Raw genomic sequence first — 27,103 nt, 5'->3', positions numbered from 1 at the left:
CAACCCCAAAGTAAGCACATTATAGGCACTGACATTATGTATGTTTTACTTAACCTCCAAGTAGTCATATATTAGTGCCATTATATATAAGGGTCATGTCTGTCAGACTACTTCAACAGGGTTGTTCAAACTCAGACATGATGTAAAAGACTGGTCCTGCATTAATCAGTATAACACCATCCCCTGTAGTACTCATAAGTGAATGCAGTTGTACAAATCGTTTCAAAACAAAATGAAATCTAGTTAAGAACCATAGGATATCATGTGCTTTTGCCTCACTCCAGACAACCCATTACCAGACTGCATTGTCGCCATTTTTAAAAAGTTATTCCACGTTCTTTGAACATTGAATCTTCACTCAGCAGGGAAGACAGGTTGCTGGTTTACTGAAAGTGAGTACGAAAGTAAAAAAGTCACTGATGTAAGTAGTGTGACCACTCAGACATATGTAAGTGAAACCTGAACCCTGTTGGAAGGACAGAAACGAATAGTGAAAGCAATGGATGAGAGTTCTCTTGTGAGTAGCTTCCTCTGCCATGCCCTCCCTACTCCTTACTACATCTTCAGATCATAACATAGTGCCATATGATCTTTGCTATATGGCATTTGGGTTTCATTTATTCATTTACTCTTGAAAGTAACATGGAGTTACATGGAGAGACAGACAGACAAAGGAAGCGAAGGAGCATTGTGGCGACGTGCTACACAGCATTTATAGATTTTTTTTTAGATGATTTGCAAAGATCATTAAGAATGAGCAACTGATGAGGAAAGCGGTGGATAGGTATACAGTATATGAGAGGGAGGGTATGAACTGGGGAGGGCAACCTTATGGTGGAGGACAGGATGACATGGAGGTGATTCATTTATGGCTACTTGTGGGATCAAGGTATCTGGCAGTAAAGATCTTCACTCACCTCCAAAATCTAGTTCATTTTGCATACCCTGTCATTTTATTTTTGTCATGCTGTGCTGCAATCATGAGCCTTTACTTTACCTCTTCTCTTGCTGGTCTCATCGTGCCCATGTCTCTATGTTACAGAAATTGAAGTTATTAAGGTGTAGGATGAAAAATAAACAATTACAAAATGAATTTATTTAAAAAATCATATGTACATAGGCATATCCTTTAAGTGTGAGATGGTAGCCATGTAGCTCAAACAGCCAGGCAGTTCACACTGCTATGATCCTGCCACTGTGAAAGCTCTTGTGCAAGACCCTTCACAATCAGGAGAATAGTGGGGTACGACACACCCCTACTTAAACAATATGGCAGCTTGAAAATAAACAGATTGGCAATGTGCATCTCCCAGGCTGAAGTCTAGCTGCCAGGCTGCCACTGTAATAGTCACTGGGACAATTGGTGTAAGAGCAGGGTATTAAATAACTGGACAATATTATTAGAATTTGGACACTAGTTTGCCAAAGAGAAAAGACAACCAAATTTTAATAAACAACTTAATTTAATCTAGTAGCAACATGCTTTGAGTAGTGTAGGCTTGTTCCTGGTGACCAATGAGCTACCAGGTTAAGCTCAAACACATACTGCAACCATCAGGCTGGAGACTCCAAAAGCAACCCAAGAACAGAATGACTAGGCAAACTAGTGTTACTGAACAACACTATACAGCTCAAGGAGTCATATGCTGGTCAGTCCAGGAAGATTTTATTCACCTCTTCTTCAAAGGATTCATTCTGCATACTGCACATTATTATTCACCTATATGTAATTAATGTCTTAGTATCAACACAGACTGTGTAAATAACATGTGTGTGATTATTAATGCACCATATGAAGAAATAAATTGGTAAGGAAGAGCTGCCAGAAAGCTTCATACACTGATGTGAAATGAACATCCTGAGCAATAAGCTGAAAAGTAAAGCTACTAATGGACCAAACCTTTTAATCCTTTCAGCATTTGATGACATCATTTACTTGTTACATCCAGATAATTCTGTTGAGCTTTGGAGAGACCATCTTTAGTGACAGGTTAGAAATATTCAATAAATCCCTTCCAACCTTAAGTTTCTCCCTTGGCTTAATAAATTCATCTGAAAGTATCAATAATATAATGAAAATTACCTCCTTGGGCTGAAATGACTAAACTCAATTTTACCAGGAAATTACATGGGAATAAAAATATAATTAAATCATTTTAACAGTTCATATAACTTCTGATTAACAGCATAAGTAATTAAACAATAGAGCAAAACTTAAAACATTCAGTACAATGACATTCACATTTTATTGTTACTACCACCAAATTATTATTCAACTTGCAAGAGACTGCTTGCAGTGAAGGGACTAAATGAGATGACTTTTATCATCTAGAGCAAACAGTTACAGGAACAAAATGGAAAATTTGTTATAATACAGAAAACGTTACGAGGAGTGGTGAGGGAATGGACTTCTTTACTTTCATGGATTTCTTATCATCACCTCTGTTACAATTTGTAATTTCAATCAGTTCCATAGAGGCCCATCACACTGACATGGATTAAAACAATCTACACTGATCCCTTCACAACAAGAGGCCCTTCCTACAATGAAGAAGTCATCTGGCAGTAGCACAAATAAGATATAAAAATGTGTCATCATACTGACACCCCCTGAATCAGGCGACATTTTTTATTGGTATATTCTTGCTGCTACCTCCAGACAGTTCAAGTCAGCTTAGGTGAGATCTTTTATACTGATAGGGCATGTGACTGCTACATTCAGCCTCTCCAGTTTGAAAAGTTTCTCCCTATTTAATTGAGTAAAATCCCATATGGTAGCAAAAATTAAAAATTACAGTACGTCAACCTCTCAAAGGAAATAAACCACTGGCACTCTTTATGCCACTTCCTCATTCCCATAAACTGTTCTTTACTCAGTTCAGAAGGATATTATTTAATACACTGAGTACAAGGTGATCTTTTTCATTTTTTCTCATTATCTTCTGAAAATTTTATTTGGTTTAAAACAGAGAAGTTAGATAAAAGGTATAACTCATGAAGCCTCTGCATATGAGTGGCCTTTCCTAAGCTGAATAATATCATTTGGTAGCGGCAGGAGTAAACTAAGAGGACATTAACATGATTCAAGAATTAACTCCTTCAATCCACTGACATATTCTGTACGTTTTTTTTTCTTTATCACCAGGATTTTATTCACCTTAGGATGCTTTTCCAAGAGCAATTTGTATGTGTGTGTGTTTTATATATATATATATATATATATATATATATATATATATATATATACACACACACACACATAATCACATACCCCTACATTGTAATAAATCTCCCTTAAACTGCAGAAGAGTCATCTGTAGGCAGAAAGAACAAAATGAAAACGACATACCTTGGCTAAAGATATTAAACCAGAATTTACAGTACCAAATCATGTTACCACAGAGAATGAGGCCCTATTTCTTTGTCTTAGATGGAGGTATTTCAATGATGGAGTATTACTGACTTTGTATTCCAGCTGAAGATGGTTACCCATGAAAAGTAACCACCCCTGGCAGTTGCCTTCATCCTGGCAGACACAACACAAATGACAGTTCCATAATAACCACTTAAATCCAGTGACATTTTAAACTGTATTCTTGCTACCTCCAGAAGATTTTATTCAACTTGGGAATGATTTCTTATACTGAAAAGATTAATGAAATTTGTATCCAACCCCTACAGTTCAAAAAGTTTCTCCAAATACGAATAAAATAATTTGAAGGAATTTCAAAATACAACTGTTTAACTTGCAAAAGATTTTCTGTCCTGAATAGGATAGTGGCATCTGCATCTAACCCCTTCAGTTTGAAAAACTCTCTCCAAAGCTGAGTAAACTCATCTGATGGTAACAAGTATAAAATGGGAACATGTCATTAGAGTGAAGTGGTTATGAGACTTAGTTACATTGAAAAAAAATTATATAACATTATTATAAGTTTGTAAATATCCTAGCAAAAAAGGAGAGAAGGCATACCTGAGACATCAACAAAATTAAAAAAAAAAAGAAAAAGAAAAAAAAAGACAACAGTGTGGGGGGCCGGTGGTAACAGCATGTTGTGAGGCTCCCACACCACTGCCTCACTTTGTACAATATTCCACAAGTTTAATACAACTAATTATTATTAAAATTAGGGAAAATATGACCCCCAAATAATATGAGGTTCAAATAACAATAAGAATTATTAGTGATTATAGTCCCATTACTAGTGGATGGTGAGTAGAGGCTGTGGGGAAGCTTCTCTACACTAATGTTTGTTTCTCTGTCAACAAGATAAGCTGCTCTAAACAATACAAGCAGATTCGTGTATATTTTCACTGTTTAACATGGAAGTGTATTGTGTGGTGTTGTATAACGGGGAAAAATGTCAACAAGGTATGCTGCTCTAAGAATCATAAGCAGACTCGTGTAAATTTGCACTGCTTAACACTGCAATGTATTGTGTGGTGGTGTATAATGGGGCAAAAAAATGTCAACAAGGTAAGCTGCTCTAAGGATGACAAGCAGACTTGTGTATACTTGCACCATTTAACAAGGTAGGGTGGGGTGTAGTGTTGTACAGTGAAGGAAAAGAATTGTATATTCTCCTACCCTCACAGCCTCTACACAAAAGTAGCACCAAAGATAAAGAGTTGCCAGTATGGGCCAGGTGTGAGTGTGACACAGGGGGCCATATTCTCATCGGCCATGGAGGCTCCCTGTTACCTTTTTCCTACTAGTGTAGTTTACTTCTGCACCGAGTACATGAACAATCTCCTGTATGTTATCATTACATACCATTTTGATATTGAAAGGATATCAGTAACATCAAGACAAATAATTAGCTGCAAGATGCAAAATATAAAATTAAGGAAGAGGTATCAGAAAGCCCCCTAAGCTCATGAGAATATGGGCCAGGGTCTGAAGGCAGTAGTCCTTATGGATGGTCACTGGGGCTGCTGGCAGCTGGGGCACCAGCCCTAACCTTGGGCTTGGACTCTGACTAGCCTGACCGGGTATTATCTTTCTAAGGATAACAGTGTTACAGATGTGAATGTTAAAGATGTAATGACTAAAGAAAAAGGATGGAGTCAAGCTGTAAGGCAGCCCCGACCGTGCCTGCAGGACTGATACCCACAGGTGCGTCCTACTGGCCTCACACACTGCTCGTAGCCACACTTTCACACGTTATATCTCTAAACTGAGGTAAGAAATTAAGCCTAAGCTGCTGCAAGGCTCCATCACTGCTGGCCAGCAACATGGCAGGTCAGGTCAGTACCAGGGTCACTAGTGTACTGGACAGTTCCAGCCACACTGGCACACCGGTGGGGCGGCACCACAAGTGTCTGTTGTGCTGATGGAAACACCACCATCACCACTATGGGGCCACCACCAACCACACCAGCCCATCATCACCACAAAATCCACACTATCAACAAGCTCCACCAGTATATTCCACCTTACTTCTCAATCTGCTTTTCTGACTTGTGCAAATATTTTACCCTCAAAGAGTGGCAGAACAGCTGAATCCTCTGTTATCTCCTCGTTAATCAAGCCAAACTCCTCGCAATGCTTCTTGAAGAAAAATCTGAAATGGCAAGAATTGACAATACAGTTTATCACTTAAAGCAAATATTCATCAATTTTCTTTAATTATTCTTTACTTCTATCCTTCATGATTCAGTGCTTACCTTGCAGATTGCACTGTGAACCCACCCTGCCACCGATAAAATGCTTAATATAGGTCAAATAATGCTGTAAACACACACCTACCTGAAATTTCCTTTCTTAGGGAGATGCTGTTTGAAGCGCTTTAAAGTGACTGGAAACGTGGGAACTCTGGTGACGAACGGAACGGCATCATCGTGAAAATTGTAAACGATGGTGGTGATGTCAGTGTTGCCTGTGGTGGTGGAACTGCTGCCTGCTGTACTGCCACCACCACCACCACCGCCACCTCCACCACCACTACCACCGCTGCTGCTGCCACCGCTCTCACATGCCACACCTGAGCAAAGAACCCATCTTCACTACAAATACTACTGTATACCATTTTCACTTTAACCTGGCCTAACACTGCCATCTCCCCATCTCAAGTACAGAGATGTAACTACAGATTACAGCTAGAATATGATGCTAGTCACAACAAAAGGCCAAGACAGCGCTATTCCACTGAGCAAATGAAATAAACTGCAAAAGGACTAACACTTCTGCTAAGGAGAACACACTAAAGTACAGTGCCCATGGACCATCTGCAAAAAATGTCAAAATAAATAGATGTTGCTAAACTAATCCGCTTGGTGAAGATGGCCAAAAATAGATAAATAAATAAATAACTAAACTGTGGAAGAAGAATCTGAAAATAATCTCTGATAAAATTTCATGGATGTGTATGCCCGCTCTTTTTATCAACATAGCATAAAGAATGAACCTAAATATACAAAATACACTATTCATTACGAATTATTTGTCCTCAAAAACATGAAAAACAAAATTACATTATGAAACCATTCATCACCTGATATCAGATACTTTTTGAAGTGAGTAAACATGCAGTAAATTCTACAGGTAAATGCATTTTCTTGTACAAATTTCTATTACACTATATTCTAACTCCATTATACAAGCTGTTCCTGATACTGAGTTGTTACAGTCAATTTCTGCACACTATGGGACACATGTATAAGCTCAAGAGTCAACCTGTGCACCGACACTCAAACCAAATTACAGTACATTCTTTTCACATCCACACGGTTCTTTCTGTCTGTGTTAGTTTGTTCTGATTATTTGCTGTCCACCTCATAAAAAGTAATAACTGAAATAGGTAATATATATATATATATATATATATATATATATATATTATATATATATACTTGGTGGTGGCCAGAATTAGGATACAAGTAAGATGGAGGAACAGAAGAAGGGAAAGACAAGAGGCTGGAGTAGTTGCAAGGAGGGTAGAAAGGTTACAAGAGGATGAGAAAAAGGCAGAGTATACGAGAGAAGTGGAGGAACGATTGGGCAAATATGAATTGGAGCAGATGAGGGACATGGAAGGTGTGTGCAGGATATTTTCAGAAGAAATATGTGCAGCATGTGATGTGGTGTGTGGGAGGAAGAGAAGATGGAGGGGGGTGCAAGGAACAGCGTGGTGCACTGAAGAGGTGAGACAGGCTGTGGCACAAAAGAAGAAAGCATACAATGAATGGATGAGAAATAGGGGCGTGGAAGAAGTTGAGAGGCGGAAGAGAGAGTTATATGTAGAAAGAAAGAGAGAGGTGAAAAGGTTAGTAGGAGAGAGTAAGAAGAAAGTGGATGAGGAATTTGGAAGAAATTGAGTGTAAAGTGGAGGGACTGCAAGATGTTCTGGAAAGAGGTGAAGATAGTAAAACAGGGTGGAAGTGAAGTTAGCAGGGGAGTGAAAGATAAAAATGGTAGATTACTAGTGGAGAAGGGAGAAAAAGTGAGCAGATGGAGAGAACACTTTAAGGAATTGTTGAACAGACAGGATGCAAGTAGAGTATAAGTGGCTGGGGAATGGCTGGGAGAAGGAGGGAGGTGAGAAGACAGGAAGAAATCACTAGGATAGAAGCTGTGGAAGCAATGAAGAAAGTTAAACTGGGGAAAGCCCCAGGAATTGATGGAGTGTGTGGTGAAATGCTGAAGCATGGGGGAGAGATAGTAGTAGAATGGATGTGGAAGATGTGCAGATTGGCCTGGGAGGAAGGTAGAGTCCCGGAGGATTGGAAGTCGGGTATAATTATTCCCTTGTACAAAGGAAAACAACGTTGGGTCTGGTTAGTACTTGGATGGGTGACCACCTAGGAACACCAGATGCTGTTGGCATCCCTACGTGTCAAGTGGGGTTTGTGGAGGATTAGTGCCCCTCCTTGTAAAACAATTAACTCTAAGCCCTTGGCCACCCCGTCTGGGATACATGGCATCTGGCAATGAATGAATGAAAATGAAAACAAAGGAAAAGGGGAAAAAGAAGTGTGTGGTAATCATAGGGGCATTTGTCTTCTTAGCATAATAGGAAAAGTGTATGGTAGGATACTTATTGACAGAGTTAGAGAGAGAACAGACAGAGGAATTAGTTGGAGAAGAACAGGGAGGCTTTAGGAAGGGAAGAGGCTGTGTAGATCAGAAATTCATTCTTAGATTTTTAGTGGAAAAGTTTCTAGAGAAGGGAAAGAAGTTGTATGCAGCTTTCATGGATTTGGAGAAACCATATGACAGGGTGGATAGACAAGGATTGTGGAAAGTATTAAGAATATATGGAGTAGGTGGAAAGTTGTTGAATGCTGTGAAGAGTATGTATGATGGTGCTAAGGCTGTAGTGCGTGTGGATGGTGAACTAAGTGAATTTTTCTCTTTGGAGGTTGGGTTGAAACAGGGATGTGTCATGTCTCCATGGTTGTTCAATCTGTTCATGGATGGGGTAATAAAAGAGGTACAAGGTAGGGTAATGGATGTTGGAGTGGCCCTGGTGAGAGAAGATAGTGTTTGGAAACTCCCTGTACTGTTGTTTGCAGATGATACTGTGTTGTTGAGTGAAGACGAAGGGGAGCTGCAAGGCTTGGTGGATGAGTTTGGGAGAGTGTGCAGGAAATGGAATCTAAAGGTGAATGTAGGGTAGAGTAAAGTGATGGTCTCTGAAAGAGGTGAAGTCAGTGAATGTACAGTGAGGTTGGATGGTGAGGAATTGGAAAATGTGAGTATGTTTAAGTACTTGGGTAGTGTGATGAGTAAGGATGGAGGTTTGGAGGGTGAAGTGCTTAAATGGGTGCAGAAGGGAAGAAGGGTTGCTGGTTCTTTGAAAGCAGTGATAAGAAACAGGGAAGTGAGCATGGAAGTGAAAAAGTTACTACATGACAGTATTGTGATACCAACTCTAACGTATAGAAGTGAAGCTTGGACATTGTTGGAAGGACACAAGTCAGGAGTGAGAGCAGTGGAAATGAGTTATTTAAGAGGAGCCAGTGGAGTCACGTGGAGAGACAGGCTGACGAATGAGGATATAAAGGAGCGTTGTGGTGTGGATGCGGATGTGATAGGAAGTGTTATGAGGAACACACTGAGGTGGTTTGGCCATGTGGAGAGGATGGAGGGTGAAAGACTGATGAAGAGAGTGCATGTGAGTGAGGTGGAGGGGGGAAGAGGGAGGGGGAGGCCGAGGATGAGATGGAGGGATGGGGTGGAGAGGTATATGAGAGAGGGGGGTGAGAGTTGGGAGCAGGGCAGTGAAATGGTGGGGGACAGGACGACGTGGAGGCGATTTGTTTGTGGCCACCCCAAACGGGATTGAGGCGTCTGGCAATAGAGACAGATATATATATATATATATATATATATATACAGTAATCACTCTAATATCCGGACGCCCAATAACCGAACATCCCCACTAACCGAACCTTATCGTCCTGGGATCAAACATTCCCAAAATGGTCCGAAAATCCAAAAAATTGGAAAAAAAACCGATTTTTTGCCGTCCGTAATTTGAACTTGCCGCGCGCGCCGCGTGAGAGCATTGTTTTGGTTCGTCATTCCTCCGACGTCCGATAGAGCGCCGCTGCATCCTCCCCACTTCCCGCCTGTCTCTCACCGCGACTGGACCTGCGCTCTTCGTCATGGCTGCCCACGTGCTCGCTTTTGTGGTGGTGCCGTACTTGCTGCAAGGCCTCCTGCTGCTCTCTGCCCTACTCTTAGTGTGTGTGATGATGGCCCCGCCTCCTGAGAAAAGGAAGAGAGTGGTGTTGACTCTGGAGAAGAAACGGGAGATATTGGAGAAGGTTGATGCGGGTTGGTCTTCCTCTCGCATTCTCCGCGAGTTCAACCTGGCCCGGTCGACTTTGTTTGATATCAAGCGTTCCCGAGACAAGCTCATGCAGTACACGGCTGACTTCTCGTCGAGAAGCAAACGCAACGTGGAGAGGAAGGTTATGTTTACTCCCAAGTATGCAGAGATCGACCGCTCCACGGTGATTTGCATCGACAGCAACGTGCAGCTGGTGTGATGGTACGTGGAACGGAGCTGAAGGCTGCTGCTGAGAAGTTTGCAAGGCTTCACGACGCCCTAGACTTCAAGGCATCCGAGGGTTGGCTCTTCGCGTTCAAGTTGCGACATGGCCTTACTAACCGTAAAGCACATGGCGAAGCATTGGACGCTAACGAGGATGGAGTGGACGAGTTTCGGCACAAGGTGAAAGGCTTGATCGACAGGGAGGGCCTCACTCTCGGTCAAGTCTATAACGCTGACGAAACTGGCCTATTCTATCGCTCGGGTGCCAACGAACACTCTCGCCGATGAGACGGAGAAGCGTGTACCTGGCCGCAAGCTTTCTAAGGAACGGATATCTGCTTTGTGTTGTGCCAATGCTAACGGCATGCACCGGCTTAAGCCCGTTATTGTTGGCCGTGCAAAGCAGCCTCGGTGCCTTCGTGGGGTGATGGATGTCCTTCCTGTCGTATGGTACCATTCTTTGAAAGCATGGTTCACAGCTGTGATTTTCAAAGACTGGTTTCACCATCACTTGGCCAAGGAGGTCATACATTACCAGACGAAGACACTGGGAATTCCTCGCGACCAGGTAAAGGCTCTCCTTCCTCGACAATGCACCTGCCCACCCGTGCGACAAGGACTTGGTTGCTGAGAATGGCCGTATTAGGTGCATGTTTCTTGCCACCTAATACGACTGCTCTCATTCAACCAATGGACCAAGGAGTGATCGTGGCAACAAAGCGCCTGTACCGTCGGAAGTTCCTGGACGAGGTGATGGTGGTTCTCGAGGACGAGGACGAGCGCAGGGAAGGACGTGACACTCGAGGCAAGCGGACTTTGGAAAACCTTTCGCCGCTACAACATCAAGTCTGCGCTGTACAACTGGGCTAGTGCATGGAAGGAAGTCCCTGTGAAAACTCTTGAAAATGGTTGGTCTCGTCTGCTTCTCGGAACAGATGTGGAGTACGATTTCCTAGGGTTTGACGTGGATGACTTCCATGCACGGCTACGCTGCACGGCGACGATGTTGATGTGGACGATGTTCGTGAGTGGTTGGACGCACGACGAGGGCGATCCTGGGTATCAGACGTTGTCTGATATCGAGATCGCGTCTTCGGTTGCTGGTGTCAGTCCCGAACTTGAAGATTCCGACGACGAGGGCGATGATGATGCAGACTCCGCCCAGCAGGACACTACTCCAGCCATCCCCAAGCTGAGCGCACTCCGGGAACATCTAGAGTTCGTCCTAGACTACCTGGAACACCCGGACTGCGACAGGGAGATGGGGCCCTTGGGACTCGTGGAGGAAGTGCGTGCTTTCCGGCAGCGCATCATCAATCGCCAGAATCGTCGGTCCTTGCGTCAGTCAACGATTGACAGTTTTTCAGGCCCGTGACCCCCGCTGTGCCAAGCCCTGGTTCCACTCCGTTGCCTCCCCAAGACAGGCCCTCATGCTCCGAGCCACAGCCCAGCACATCAGCTACAGTGGAGTCACCGCTCGACGTGAGTTTGCGGCTGTCTTCAGAGTCTTCTGTAGTCGGTACGCCATCACCACTACCCACCGATGCACCCCTTGGACGCCTGCCAGTGATACTCTCGGGCTCTGACAGTGAATAAACAGCAAGAACTTCTCCACTAGACCACACGGGAATTTTGAGTGTTGTGCAGTGAAAAAAACGGTGTGTTGTGTTAAGGTTTTCAAGTTGGGAGAAAAGACTAAGTAGAAAAGAAATTTAACGTAACTAACCTTCTTTGTTTTGGCTTTGGAAACTTAAAAAAACTTGGGAAAAGTTAATGTGCAACACTTAAATTTAATGGAACATTATTTGGACTAAAGTGAACACTGTGAAAGAACGGACTTCTGTGTGTTAGTGACTAAGTTCAGTGCAAGACTTCAGGAAGAGTGTAGTGCAAGTGCTTCAGGAAATCGTTCTTACTGTCAGAGTCCGAGAGGAGCGGGTATTCATCGAGGTGGCCAGGGACTTGCTGTAAGTAGCCAAAATGTTTCATGTTGTACTATTTTCCATACTATATTTACCAGAATGTTTCATATTGTATTTTTTCCCATACTATACTTACCAGAAAGTGTCATACTGTACTTCTTTCCATACTAAACTTACCTCATGCATGTGCAGTAGGAATGGGTTTTTCAGAGTTCGGTTAGGTTCGGTTAGGTTAGGTTCGGTTAGAGTCCATAAGTACCAGAATGTTTATTAATGTATGAACATACTTCTAAACCCACATTTTATGTGTCTATTGCATTTATTTCAGTCATTTATGTGCCTTATTGGTGTGATTTGGGTGTTAAATAGGTGCTATGCATGTCCGGAGGGAGTTGTATAGGTGTTTCTCTGTGTTAGGGTCCGTAAGTACAAGTCCATAAGCTGGGGCCCAATATCCGGACAAAACCAATATCCGAACCTACCGATGGCTCTATTGATCCGGATATTGGAGTGATTACTGTATATATATATATATATATTATATATATAAAATCACTGAATATTGTATTGTATATGGAACAGGATATTTCTTAACATCATCCTTAGCAGCTTATTTTACATATTACATTTTAATAGTATGCTACTTTATACTGCTGCTGTATCATATATATCTGAGTCCAAACAGCTCTGACTGTGGCTGTATCATATATGATTTCCTGCTTTCAAAAATTCAGAAATGGTGCAAAATGAATCAGCTAGCAACTCATGGCACCCTATAGAATATCGCCATACATAGATTATGCATGTTTACGAGGAGGAGAGTTCAGTTGCCTACATGCCAAAGGTACTGGTATGAAATCTTCTCCAGGAGGCCGACGCTAGTAGTAACCCAAGCAAATATTGGATGAAATCTCTGGATGAGTGTAGTGACAATAGTGATATGTTGTCAGATGACGACAGTGATGGTTAAGATGCTGATTTAACTGACAGACTACATATAAATGAGAGTGACAACAATGGTCGACACAGTGCACCCATAACACATGGTTCGCCTGGCACCACCACACAGGGAATATTTATTACTTCACGGACCTGTTTCAGAGGTTATTTATTTATTTTTTTGCTATAGTGTGTTATATACCATTGAACTCGGGATTTTTTTCTCCATCTTTTGACAATGTATTTTTTTCTAATATTTTTTTTCTGAATATTTGAAAACTGCCGCACAGAGGATGTACACGCAAACAAACACTGATGCAGTGAATGGGTTAATACTAAAAATAACTGACATCAATAACATACAAAAAGTATACCCCGCTGCAACATGCATAATAATCATACATGAAATGGTGTCATAAAATTTCCCAAACCATTTAAAATACAGCTCTAAGTAATAACAACCAAGCATGAGAGGGAGGAATGGGAAAAGGAAGGATGTAATGAATGAGAAGGTAAAAATGGGTGTTTGGATTAAATGGAGCATGTCTGAAAAGGATGATGTTGGAAGGAGGGACTGGGTGAGTAGAAGGGGAGGAGATGGAGATGGAGAGGGAGAAGGGGAAGGGGAAGGAAAAAAGGAAGGGGAAAAAGAAGGGAGGAGAAAGGGAAGTAATGTATGGGAAAAATGAGGGATGGGAAAGGAATGAAAAGCAAGGAAGGAGGGAAGGAATAACTGGTTATAACCCTGGGTTGCTGACTTGTGGGTGTAGGCTGTGAGTGCTTAGGTGCCCTCTGCCGCCGTAGAGTGGAGCCATTGGAGCCTGAAGACCCGGTGGGGGGTGGGATGGAGGTTATCTCACCCCCATGGCCCACTCCTCGCCCGCTGCCAGACTCAGAGTGGCCTCGGCTGTGGCCCGAGCTATGGCCAGAACTGTGACCACCTGACCTCCCTGATCCATGACTTCCTCCACCACTGACAAGAACAGATCACGTAACATCACTATCTTATTACTAAGCCATACACATTCTGGTACTGTACTATTTAACATTACTATCTTATTACTAACCCATCACATAATGGTACTGTTCTTTTACTGTTATGGGAAACTGGATATCATCAGATCATCATTGTTACTGTAGTATGGTTATTATTACTATTGTTATTATTATTAGGTGCAGGATCCAGATCAGAGCCTCTCTCTGCCATAACCATCAAAAAGGAATGTAATGGTGAGGGAACACTAATCCCTGCTACACTCTCTTTCATCCTTCAGTTCCGCAAATTATGGAGGGCAATATTCTTTTTCTCCTACCCCAGAAATACAGTATATGGTTACCACCCAAAACAGTAAATGACTTCCTGGGTTTCAAGAAATCAGTTGGCTTGTCACTCAGTGTAACATTCCTGTTGGTAGCAGTACATCAATTGAGAGGATTGTGTGCCCACGACGTAAAGTTACGATTCCTGGGGCTTGAATGTTAAGTAAATGAGTGTGTGGCCCATTTTGGGGGGTATGCTGTTGATCAGTTCTCCCATTACCATGTTTTTTCTAATGCTTACTTTCTGGACCCTACAACACCCACTTGTGGACAGGAAAAAGAGGTGGGATGATGATGATGAATTATCATCACTACAGTACCATATGCTGTTATGAATATGGAAAATTGGTGTGTGAGAAAACAAGGTACAGAAGCTGAGGAAGCTAAAATTCTGACAAGAAGTAAAAATGGATGGATGAAATATGAAATACTGGAACCTACAAATCTGGAAAAAAAAAAAAAAATGGATGCATGAAATATGAAATATGGATTGCAGAGGATAGGAGGACATGGACACAATCTGCTTATGGCCATCCCTTATAGGATTAAGGCATCTAACGGCAGATACAGTAACCCTACCGACTTCTTCTTCTGGGGTCATCCTGGTGAGGGAGGTGAGGCTGTGGTATGGGCTGGGGTGGATGCATCATATGGCTGTGGGTAGAGTGACTGCCCATCAACTCCTTCTGCTCCGGCCCTCCTCCTATCCACCCACTGCTGCCCCGTTCCTGTGACCCTGACCGCCCCCCTACCAGACTGCTGCCCCCCACGCTGGTATTGCTGCCACTAGTGGCTGTCCCGCCTGCACTCATGCCGCTCCCGCTGCGTCGTCCCCCACTGCAGCTGCTACGCCTATAAAACACATCTATCAAACCCATGCCTCACCATCTAAACCCTTGAACAGCTGTCGGCATTAACCCAATGAGGCCAGGGATGATTATTTTATTCATCTTTGTATAAACTTCTCAAACTGGAGAGGTTAGGTAAAGCCAATGAACATCTCTTCACTACAAGATGCCTCTCCTAAGTGTAACAACACTGTCTAGTACGTCAACAAGAACAATAAAGGCATTACAAAGGTACAGGGGGTTAAATGCCGAAGCTTCCCACCAAATCACTGAAATACAGTAATAACTTTGGAACAGCTGTGTAATACTGTCTAGGCTGAATTTCTTGATTAATATTGCTTTCATACCACATGAAATTTTATTAGTATATAAGAAGAGTAAACCATCAGTAAGTTGGTAGATTACTGCTAGTGCAAACCAGACCATAAAATGACAAACTACAATGACGCCTAAGTCTGTGAATGAAAATTGCTCATAATTCCGTCGTATCGTGCCTACACAAAGAGCTACAGTATTGTGCGTTGGCAACTTGAAGGAAAACGCCTCTGTACATCAGAATGGGTGGGAGACAACTTGAAGGAATGTACCTCGGTAGATCAGAATATCTGATAAATCAGCTGGGCAAAAGCCATATATTGTATGGTCCAATTCACTGAGGGTTTACTATGTTCTGCAGCCTCTGTTTAGTTATAAAGTCAAAGTTTTCATTGGAAAACAGAAAAAACACAACTGGACTCAAAGTTTAAGAGTTAGGTAGTAACACCAACACAAATAAATGACATCCACAAACTCCTGCTGTGTTTACAAAAATTTACTGCATGTAAATTGGGTACATACTGAGATGCAGTTGTTTTTTCACAATAAAGGGTAACTCAAAAGCTTTTTTCAGCAGTGTATGGAAAAATACTGCATCTATATACATTAAGCAATTCACACAATAAATTCTTGTGAAACCAGCATGAATATATGGACACCCTGTAATATTCCACATAATATTGCACACTTGTCACAAATCACATACCAAACACTAAGCTGCCCAATAATGCTCAAGCTTACAATATAAGTTACAATAAGCTTCAGTGACTTTCATACATGACAAATTGTGAAGTCCCTTAAATTAAAGGTTTCATAAATCTCAGTAAAAGGAATCCTATTGTTTAAATTGTCTTTGGGTTAGTTTACAGTCAAACTGTACAGATGGAGGGTAAGAAAATGCGATGCACTAATATAGAGATGTAAAAAATTATCCACAGGAATAATGTGGTAGGGAAATGTGAGAAGAGAAAAGACAGAGAGAAAGAAGGGGAGGGAAAGGCAAGGGGAAAAATGCAGATAAAGAAAGAAAAGGCGGGAGTCACCTCAGCATGCCAGGAGAGGTGGCGCCCGCCGCCGTATGAGTAGAACGGGAGGAAGGCCACCGGGGGTCCCACTCAGTCTCAGGGTAAACACTGCTCGTGCTAATACTCCCACAAAACTTATCGTTCTCCAGGAGCCACGAGGTCACTCTGAAAAGGTCACGCCCTCACAAAGGTGGTGGTATGTCACGAGATATGGTACAGTAAACCCTCACTATAACAAACTGGGAGAACAATGGGCCACGAAATCCAAAAAGCAGTTAACTTTTAAGTTCGATCATCATCTGAACTTATAAAATCAGGTTTTGTTATATACTTACCCATGTTCTTTGGAAGCATTACATTATGCTGTATTTTAGTACTGTACAGTATACTAATACACACACACAAAAAAATCTGGATCAATAAAAATCTACAGAATGGTCTATCTATTTATCTATCGCTAGACACCCAAATCCCGTAAGGGGTGGCCACAAACAAAGCGCCTCCATGCTGCCCTGTCCCCTGCCATTTCACTGCCCTGCTCCTAACTCACATCCCCCTCTAGCATATACCTCTCCACTCCATCCCTCCATCTCATCCTTGGCCTCCCCCTTCCTTTCCCCCCCCCTCCACCTCACTCACAGAATGGTACAACAAAAAATTCAGCTACCCGGTATGTAAGTGGTGAAGCAGCAGCAGACGCGTTTAGACGCAGTGGGCATAACTAAACTAATTTAGCCAGGCAGCCAAGTATTTGCATCTGCCGTATGTATAACTATTTGCATCCGCCGTATGTATCAAGCTTTATTTGTTACATAAGAACACTGTTAAGCTGGTATATAAGAAGACTATTCAGTTGGTACACAGATATTGCTAAACTGAAATTCAGTACACGAAGGTTTGCTACAGAGGGTTTATATTATACGTGTTGGTCAAGAGTATCCATGACATCTCTTGATCAAATGAACACCCTGCAATTCTCAAAGTTACTAATATATTACAGTAATTACTGGTCTATCGGGCTATAATATGGGAAACTGTTACCATTAATATTACTTGCCTGACTCATGAAATTAATGGCTACCCAAGGCTACGAGATCTAGCACTAATACATGAAGTTCCTTGCAAACTCGAAAGACACTCTGTACCTGAAGAGGTATGACTGGATGTGTCCTTCCCCACAGTACAGTAGATTTTAAGGCAATATAAGTGCATATTTTACAAAACAGAAAAAGAGTAGCAAAGGGTCAAGAAAGAAAAATAGAAGAAGTGTAAAATACGGTACAGCATACATAAGTAGTATAAAGTCCAAAGTAGCTGTACAGTGTCCGTTAGTTATTTAAAAATAAAAAAAAAAAAAAAAAGTACCATGACTAACAAATCTCCCTGAACAAGCTTTTTCCTGTTCTAGCAATTCCCTGTAGTGGACTGACATTGTATACAACCAACAAACAGAATGAGCAGCAACATTTAAAAGCAAGCATATTCACAGACTGCACACTCCCAACACACTAGCCAACTCAGGTTGACATCATACAATGTTCACACTACAAATACACTAAAACTGCATCTTATTATGACCAGTATTAATCAAAACTGCATTTCACTGCATAAAAGAAATAACAGTACATTACTATATTAGAGTACTTCACAGTGTTTGGCCGATGGAATGACATGAACGAATAAAATGGCTCAAAATAAAATATTTTCATTCCTTCTCCAACACAAGCGTTACAATCACTTCTACTTCAAATTTCATTAATGTTGCAATGGACATATTTGTTACTTTTACATGTTAACCAGGTGGTAATGGCCTAATAAGAATGGCTAGCTGTAATAACTAGTTTTCTCATAATAAAAGAATGATCTGGCATAATGAATTGAACTGTATTCTCTCCCCCCCCTCTCACACTCTCTTTCTCTCTCTCTGTTTACCTGTGACTATCTATTTCTTTCTTTCTCACCCACCTGTCCGTGGAAGAGGCAGAAGGTGTAAGTGAGGGTCCTGAGTCTGAGACAACAGACACTCCAGAGTCTGTGAGGTCAGCTGGAGGGCGGCGGGAGCTAGAACGTCGACCAGAAGCCTGTCGTCGCCCAGAACTGCCTCCATCACTGCTCATACCTGACACAAAGAAAAAGAAAGTATATCCATGCCCCTTCAATACTGTATAGCTTTCACCCCTTGAATTCAGCGACATACTTTTTAATTTTTTTCTTGCTACTACCAACTCAGCCACATGACCACTTGTAAGCAGTAAACATTCAGCCATATATTAATAGCATCAAAGTCCAAACTGAAATTTGGACATTTTTTCAAGATTTTTACACATCCTAGACTTCTTTTTCCCCCAAGAGCTCCTAGCAATTACTGTGAAACAATTAGTTCATTCTGACTAATATTTTAGCTTCCAGTCCATAGAAAACATCAGCTGTCCCATGGCCAATCTCAATATGAGGATTCTAAGCATAATAAAATATTCATCTATGGAGGCTAAATAAGAATGAATACTACCATCCTTCTGAGACGGTGTCTGTGAGGTTAAAACACACTATCAGTAAGTAGGTTAATTTCGTCTGAGTGTATCACAGTACTGAGAAACAAAACATATAATAAAGTATGTTTGATGCCTATAGTACCTCACCTGCATAGTTCTCCATATAGTCAGGCATAGAGCGCGACTTGGGCAAGGGGTGGTGGAGTGGAGGCCGGTCACTGCTGTCATAATAGTCAGCCACGTTGCCAGAGTCAGACGAGAAGGTGGAGTATACATCCTGCATAACAATAATACATGTTAAGCCAAATACAAAGTTCTCTTAACTATAAATTCAACAATAACTTTTAGCTTATTCTTGTTACCACCAAATATTACTTAGCTTGGGAGAGATTTTCCAAAATGAATGTTTTAGACCTAGAATTCACCGACACTAACAGAGATCCTTCATAATGTTAAATACATTCATCTGGCAGAAGCTGGAAAAAATACAATACTGTATACATCACTGGATTGAATGAGTTAACTTGGATAATTGCTTATATACAAAATTTAAACATTCTTTAAATATGGTACAACTGGAAAAATAGTAGACCAAAAAACAAGAACACAGGCACTCCACTACAGTGCACTGATTGCAAATAAATAATCACTCAATAAAAGGGCACTGCTACAAAGTTGCAAATTGTAATATGGTAATTTCTTTGTGTGTTGTTGAACTGCAACACATTAGCTATCTTCATCACCATCCTAATTCAATCTCCAGGTTGATCAAAGAAATCCAAGACCTGCAGCAATGAATCATTTAAAGGACACAAATCACAAATATGGTATGAAGCTTCAGGTATACTCAGTAAAAAGAATTTATCTTTACTCTTTCCACATGTACATTTGAAAAGGTAACTGGAAGGTTTATTTCCCAATAATTTGATATGTATGCAAGCACACTATGGCTGATGTTTTATTCTTTATTTTCTTGATACATGGAAAACATCCCTTCTAAGCACCCACAAATCGTGATCATGGACACTGACAGTAATATGTGCCTTAGTTTTGCTTGTTTAATTGAAAACAAGTCAATAAACTTTTTTTTTTTTACATCATTATTTTTATGTAAAACACAATCTGTGAACAGTACTCCACTAAAATTGTTATCTTAGTAAAACACTACAATGTAACTGCAATGTTCGCTGGAAACAATATAGTTTTCAGTAGTTCGTTAGTATCAAGGCTTGGGTTACAGCACTGAGGTCTATGTTTCAACACTTTTTCACTTCTGTATCTATATTAGCTCCAACGTAACACGGTTCTGCAGTTTAACAAAAGTTCCTAGCATTTTCTCCACACTTTATTTTGGCAACTGTGCTCCCCTGGCACAGCACACAGACACTTGCAATAAACTATGAACAATGTTCCAATGACCTGCACATATTAACAGACACTAATCAGTAAGTCTCTCTCATTAAATTCTTCCTCTTGTAAAATTTTATGTTGGGTGCTAATAAAACTGCATCAACAGTAAACCAAGCAATGTACTAACCCGATCGCGGTGTCGCACATGGCCCCAGTTTTTCGAGGCCTGGTAGGGGTGGGGCATGTGTGCTGGGGGCAGGTGGGTGGGGTGGCCAGACGGAAGATGAAGCGGGTGAAGTGGGTGAACCAGCTGGGCAGATAGCGGGTAGTTGCCAGAGACATACATGGACGGATGAGCCCCAATCTGTGTACATCATCATCACCATTATTTTCATTTTCATCACCATCATCACCCAACTCAATCTCATTCTTTCAAAGAGATGGATAAGATCCAGAACATAAAAAAAAAAAAAAAAAAAAAAAAGGGGGGGGGGGGGATACCAACAATACAGAGTGAAAAAGTGCCTCACCACTGATACCCTCAAACAAATCTCATAAAGACAAGCATTAGGTGACATTCTGACACTGGAATGGTCAAAGTAAAATTGGCTTAAACATTTACTTGTACTTTATCTCACTGTGGCCTTGCCTCCTCCCAGGGGCTGCTTTGTCATTATATATCTTTCTTGCTTTCTCAAACATTCATTTTGCACTACCAACTCTCTCACCTATAACATGTTCAACTGTGGTCAGGGTTGTGTTGTATATTGAGTAAGTCCTTGCTATGTGTCTGTGGTGTGCTCGACATAACGAAAAATATTTTTATACAACCGATACTATAAACTGGGGGAATCTGGCAAATCAGCTGTACAAGTTGGCAATGGAACTTTATAAGACATTCTATCTCTTAAGTGCTACAAACTTTGTTTAAAAAAGTGATATTAACAAGGATTGCATGTACATTTACCTTGGTGGGGTGTTGGGGAGGCAGGGCAGAGCGTGAGGCCTGAGCTGAGCCACCTCTCCTGCCGGTGCTAGGGGACTTGGCATGAGGGGAGCCGGGTGAGCGGGCTGGAGTGTCATTGTTGCTGTCTTTCCATACTCGTGAAACATGCTCGTCTGAAATGAGGAGGGGTGAGGGGGTGGTTGAAGTATCATTCAGTTCCTTATCAGTAAACAGTGTTGGAGAAATGAAACGATAACACCTGCACACACACACACACACACACACGATTAATTTTCAAAACTTACTGATCAGAAGCTGTAAAATAAATCAGATAACATACTGCAATGCTAATTGGTAACAGTAGTGAATGCACTCAGTGGTGGGCATCAAAGGAGGAACACTGAAGGGGAACTGAGGATGAGGTAGAAAAGGGAGGACTGAGGATGAGGTAGAAAAGGGAGGACTGAGGATGAGGTGGAAATTGGAGGACTGAGGATGAGGTGAAGGGAGGGGGGGGAAGGAATGAGGATGATGTGTAGGGAGTAGGGGGGGGGGAATGAGGATGACGTGGAGGGAGGAGGAAGGAGGAATGAGGATGATGTGGAGGGACAGGTGGAAAAGTAAGAGTGGTGTGAGATGGAGGATGGGCAACCCAATAGAAGGACAGGGCAACATGGAGGTCATTTGGGCATGGTCACCCCCTCTGGGATTAGGGCATCTATCTTCAGATACAAGCAATCCTTATAATAGTCAGGGATGTGTCCTAAAATTTTCCACCTTTTCAAATAAACCTAGTACTGTAAATTAGGGGAAAATAGCAAATCAACTTGACAGGTAGCAATGGAACTTTACTAGCGATCTGAGTTTAATTTACTGACAACTTAAAAAAAAAAAATAAAATAAAAAAAAAATTTAACAAGGACTGCCTGTACATATTCAGAGGAACTTACCAAGGATAGACTGGCAAGGATCGGCATCATCCAGCTGGATCTTCTGAGCAAGCTTGTCGAGGAGGAGGGAGGGCGGAAGGCTATTGAAGGCATGTACCCTTCGACACTCATCTGACACGTTGTCACCCTGTAGTACCATATATATATTATTAGTAACTCCTCTCTCAACACCACAGGCATCCATCAGTTAACGATGGAGCTGTATTGTCCCAAACCGTATTAACCCCTACGCGCCAGGTGTCAGCATGGACCGACGCTAAAGGGGTGGGTGGTTTCCGCCAGAAGGCAGTAGGAACTGCAAATGCAATCCCACCACAGTTTGAATTGGCCACCATTTGATCCTATCACCAAAGGGTAGGGAAAGAGTCCCACCACCCCATGCAAGCGCTATCAGTCTTCTCTCTGCCTCAGCCAGGTGTAAAGCGATGCCATATGTATCCGCCTCATCCCCCTTGCCGAGCCTCTGCCCAAAGATACTTGATATGCAAGACATGCGTTTGTATGTCTGTATTTTATAACTGATAATGAATGTTCAAAGCTGATAAGTGAAGATGAGTTTGTAAATATCTTAAGTCACCCTACCAATAATGAAAAACCTAAGTTGCACCTGTAGAAAATGTGTTGCGCTGAACTTCTGTATTTTTCTTGGCCATGAAATTATCATGCAATATACAGTATGTCATAATCTGTAAATGTAATACGAAGTACAAGTAGAATAGGTTCAACAAAATATAATTAATAAAGTACAGTATGTGTTATCACAAGTCGGGGCCACACACACACGCACAAAGACTCCCGATTCAAGCGCCATAAGTTACTCATCGATGCAACCACCTGCAGACCTGGGGATGCTTTCATTCACAAAAAGAAGAGTTGATGAGTAATATGGTCTTAATTTGTTTCCCTAACTGCTATACTTTCCCAGATATGAAAGTCTGAATAAATGCTATTTTGGGAAATATGTCCGCAAGGAGAGGGAGACGGACTCAAAATAAATCCCGCGTTTAGAGATTAAGTGAATTACCATTAAGCAAACACTTTTAAACACGAGGTCAGTAGGGATACGTTATCAGGGGTCCCACGGCTGATCCTGTGGGAGATATTTCCTCCCTACACCATGTCCAACTGAAACTATGGTTTAAAACTACCAAAACAACACATATCGTACAGCTACTACAAATCACTGTATATTAATTTATGTTGTAAAACAACGAAAGAAAAGACTCTTCAGGTGATATGCTCCAAACAAGTTTTGATAATCTTAACTTTATTCTACTTCAATATCAATCTCTCTTGCTTTAACCCTAGACCACTGGGGCTGGATAATAGTTTGTATCCACTGGGGCTGGGTAATATGTTTCCCATTTTATATTATTAATAAAAAAAAATACTAAATATTTCTTTTTATTGAAAACAAAGACATGGTGATGAACTAGAATCTGCAGCCCACAAAACTAATACAGTACTAAGAAAAAAAGCAAGAAGAAAATTTAATGGTTCAAGGAGGGCTCAAAGAAAAAAGGTAAAAACAGAAAAAAAATTCTATACATGTTAACCAAAAATGTAATGGTGTAGACATGAGAGAAACAGCTGGCCTGGCAACGCCCACAATGCGTCCCTGGGTTCCTGGACCAGCAGCTGGACTCTCCCTGGACTATTTGGGACCATTTCCAATCGGGGTAGACAATCAAAAATAGGAAGTTATTTTTGAGTATGTATATTTGTGGAAAATAATTTATGGATTTATTGTTTACCGCCATAAGTGTTTATAAATGGCATGTTTCTTATCTACAATGCCTTGCTCTACCACAGAGCTCCCAATCAGGGGGGTGGTTCTGACAGAAAGGTCTCCACACTGTTCTCTCAATGCAGAGGGGGCGATGCCCCCAATGCGTATTAGCAGGCTGGCAGGCAGGAAAGGGTGGCAAAGCCTGTTATGTGCCCAAGGCTTTATCAGGGCCAGAGCCAACTCAGACATGTACTTGCGTCTGATAAGAGTCTGGGTATGGGTCTGAATCCGGTTTTCACTGTAGATAATCCACGAGTTGATGACTGCAACATCCATACACAATCCACTGGGGCTGGAAAATGTTGTTCTAAATCCATAATATTAGCAACACCAATACACGGAGGGCAAGACGGATAACTTCCCTTACACCACCATCACAGAGCATGAAGGTACTGGGAACATGACCCCCCTACCCCCCCCCACAAAACTGTGCAGCACAAAATAAAATTGGAGTTGGAAGCATTTATCCAGTCCCAGACTTCCAGGGTTAAGTTCCACCTATTATTTTCATTATCGTTATTAATATTATCATTACCAGTAATCATCATCATCATCATCATCATCATCCGGACCTCCTTTCCCACCCTAGGGCAGGGTGAGGAGTAGCAATGTCCAGACAGCCAAAGTTTGCCCACTTCAATGGGCCATGCTTCCTTTCACTCACTATTCAATCCCCCGGAATCCTGGCTCAACCTCATATGCCAAAAACTCTCACCACATTTTGCAGCTTCACATAACGAATCCGATTGAGTCAATCCGAACACTGTCACGTTAAAAGGGGTGCCAAATCCCTGATCACGCACTTCTCACAACATTCATCCAGCCAGCTCGATCTCTTGTCAGTCCCATAGCCTCACCAACTTCCATCTCTCTCTTCCTCACATACTCAACCACAATATTCCTCCACCTTCTCCTTGGCCTACCTCACCTCCTCCTCCTTCAAATTTGTTCAGATATACTTTTTTCACCACTCTACTGTTATCCATTCTCTCCACATGACCATACCATCTCGGTACACTCTTTTCAATTCTGGTGTCCACAGACTTCCTCACTCCACAACCTTCATGAACCACATTGTTTCGAATCCTATCCACTCTCTGTACACCACATACATTCCTCAGCAGTCCCATCTCCATTGCTCTCACTCTGAACTTTTCATTTTCATACCACACCATAGTCTCGCACCCATATGTTAAAGTTGGCACTAACACTCCTTCATGTAAGCCTCGTGCAGCTGCAACACTCAAGCCTTTGATCCTTATCAAGGCTTCATAGTACCAGCTACTTTCCTTCCTTGTGACACTCTACTTTCCACGTCTTTTGCAAAATTTTCCTCTCTTTTGTATCACTGTACCCAGGTATTTGAACTCTCTCAACAATTCCAGTCTCCAGCTACTTTCCTTCCTTGTGACACTCTACTTTCCTCTTCTGTTGCAAAATTGTCCTCTCTTTTGTATCACTGTAACCAGGTATTTGAACTCACTCACCAATTCCAGTCTCCCTTCATTCACTGTAACATCACACTGGGAGTCACCTTCTCTCTTAATAACCATCACTTTACTCCTTTCTGCATTTACTCTCAAGGCGACACTGACAGACATCAACAAAACTCTGCACTGGTCTACCAAGTTCTTGTCCAGTATTTGCAAGTAGTACCACATCATCAGCATACAACAAATTTGAGATATTCCATCCATAACCATTCATTACCAACACCATCTCTCTCTCCATTATTTGTGTTTTTACTTCTCTCATCACCCCATCCATGTATACAGGTATACTGAACTATGGGGACATCACACAACCTTGTCACATGCCCACACCAATCACGAACCATTCACTTACATGCCCATTATTTCTTATACATACTTCACTACCATCATAAAAACTCTTCAAGAGCTTACCATCTACACCGTACATGCGCAGAACCTTCCACAATCCTGCTCTGTCTACTTTGTCAAAGGGTTTTTCCAGATCCACGAATGCTATAAATACCTTACAGTCCTTCTCACAAGCCTTCTCCACTATGTCTTACTACAAACACTTGATCCACACATCCTCTGCCACTCCTAAAGCCACCCTGTTCATCACTCACTAGGACTTCTGATATCTCTCTTCTTTCTCTATAATAATTCTTCCATATACCTTCCCTACCACACTCAGTAAACTTACTCCACGATAATTCTCGTACTCACTTCACTCACTTTTATTTTTATACAAGGGTACAATCACAGGCTATCTCCACTCTGCTGACATAGTTTCACTCATCCAAGCCTTCTTACATATTTCCAACAAGCTTATCATTCCGCTCTCTCCACTACACTTAATCATCTCTGCATACGCCTCATCAACCCCAACTTTCCCATTTTTCAGCTGCTTCACAAGCGTATTCACTGGTGCAAGTGCCATGTTTCCTGGCACTGCATTCCTTTCCTGCACACCCCCAAAACCAATCATGTGTACAGCGGCTCTGCTCTCTCTACTCCCATTCATCATTACTGTTATTATTATTATTACTGACCCTATCGGAAACGATTCTGTGACGCTACAGAATGTGGTGAATGTTTTTGGCATATCAGCTAATGCCAGGACTCCAGGGACTTGAATGATTAGTGAATGGAAGAGTGGCCCACTGGACTGGGCAAATTTGGGCTGTCTGGACATGCTACTCCTCACCCTGCTCTAGGGTAGGAAAGGAGGTCTAGATGATGATGATGATGATGATGATTGTTATTATCTGCAAATACCGGACATGAACTTGGTAGACTAGTACAGAGTTTTGCGGAAGTCTGTGAGCGTCATGCCTTAAGAGTAAATGTAGAAAAGAGTAAAGTGATGGTTATAGGGAGAGAAGGTGACTCCCTGTGATGTTCAAGTGAAAGGAAAGAGACTGGAACTGGTGAGAGAGTTCAACTACCTGGGTACAGTGATAGAGAAGAGAGGAAAATGTGCAGAAGAAGTGGAAAGGAGTGACACAAGGAAGGAAAGTAGTTGGTGCAATGAAGGCCTTGATATGAAACAGAGACTTGAGTGTTGCAGCTGCACGAGGCTTACATGAATGACTGTTAGTGCCAACTTTAACCAATGGATGTGAGACTATGGTGTGGCATGAAAATGAAAAGTTCAGAGTGAGAGCAGTGGAGATGGGACTGCTGAGGAATGTATGTGGAGTACAGGGAGTGCATAGGATATGAAGTAATGTGATT

General features: G+C 41.8%; 1 protein-coding gene across 1 annotated transcript in view; it reads right to left on the bottom strand.

The window, feature by feature from the left end:
- Window positions 1-1,121: 1,121 nt before the first annotated feature.
- The window catches only part of Axn (protein axin), a 44,936-nt gene continuing 18,954 nt past the window's right edge, over window positions 1,122-27,103 (bottom strand). Inside the window, exons 7-16 of the mRNA XM_080275554.1 lie at window positions 22,109-22,235; window positions 21,180-21,331; window positions 20,400-20,576; window positions 19,010-19,139; window positions 18,336-18,489; window positions 16,389-16,535; window positions 14,762-15,034; window positions 13,621-13,835; window positions 5,750-5,984; window positions 1,122-5,564 (exon numbers count right to left, since the gene is read on the bottom strand). Of these exons, the coding sequence (XP_080131680.1) occupies window positions 5,444-5,564; window positions 5,750-5,984; window positions 13,621-13,835; window positions 14,762-15,034; window positions 16,389-16,535; window positions 18,336-18,489; window positions 19,010-19,139; window positions 20,400-20,576; window positions 21,180-21,331; window positions 22,109-22,235 (1,731 nt within the window). The 3' untranslated portion in view covers window positions 1,122-5,443. The remainder of the gene's footprint in view (window positions 5,565-5,749; window positions 5,985-13,620; window positions 13,836-14,761; window positions 15,035-16,388; window positions 16,536-18,335; window positions 18,490-19,009; window positions 19,140-20,399; window positions 20,577-21,179; window positions 21,332-22,108; window positions 22,236-27,103) is intronic.

This window comes from Coenobita brevimanus, chromosome 62 (genome assembly GCF_032717465.1).
Source record: "Coenobita brevimanus isolate Jiangsu-jjx chromosome 62, ASM3271746v2, whole genome shotgun sequence".
Lineage (NCBI taxonomy): Eukaryota > Metazoa > Arthropoda > Malacostraca > Decapoda > Coenobitidae > Coenobita > Coenobita brevimanus.
Note: the sequence above shows the minus strand (reverse complement) of the source record. Positions and strands in the feature narration are given on the sequence as shown.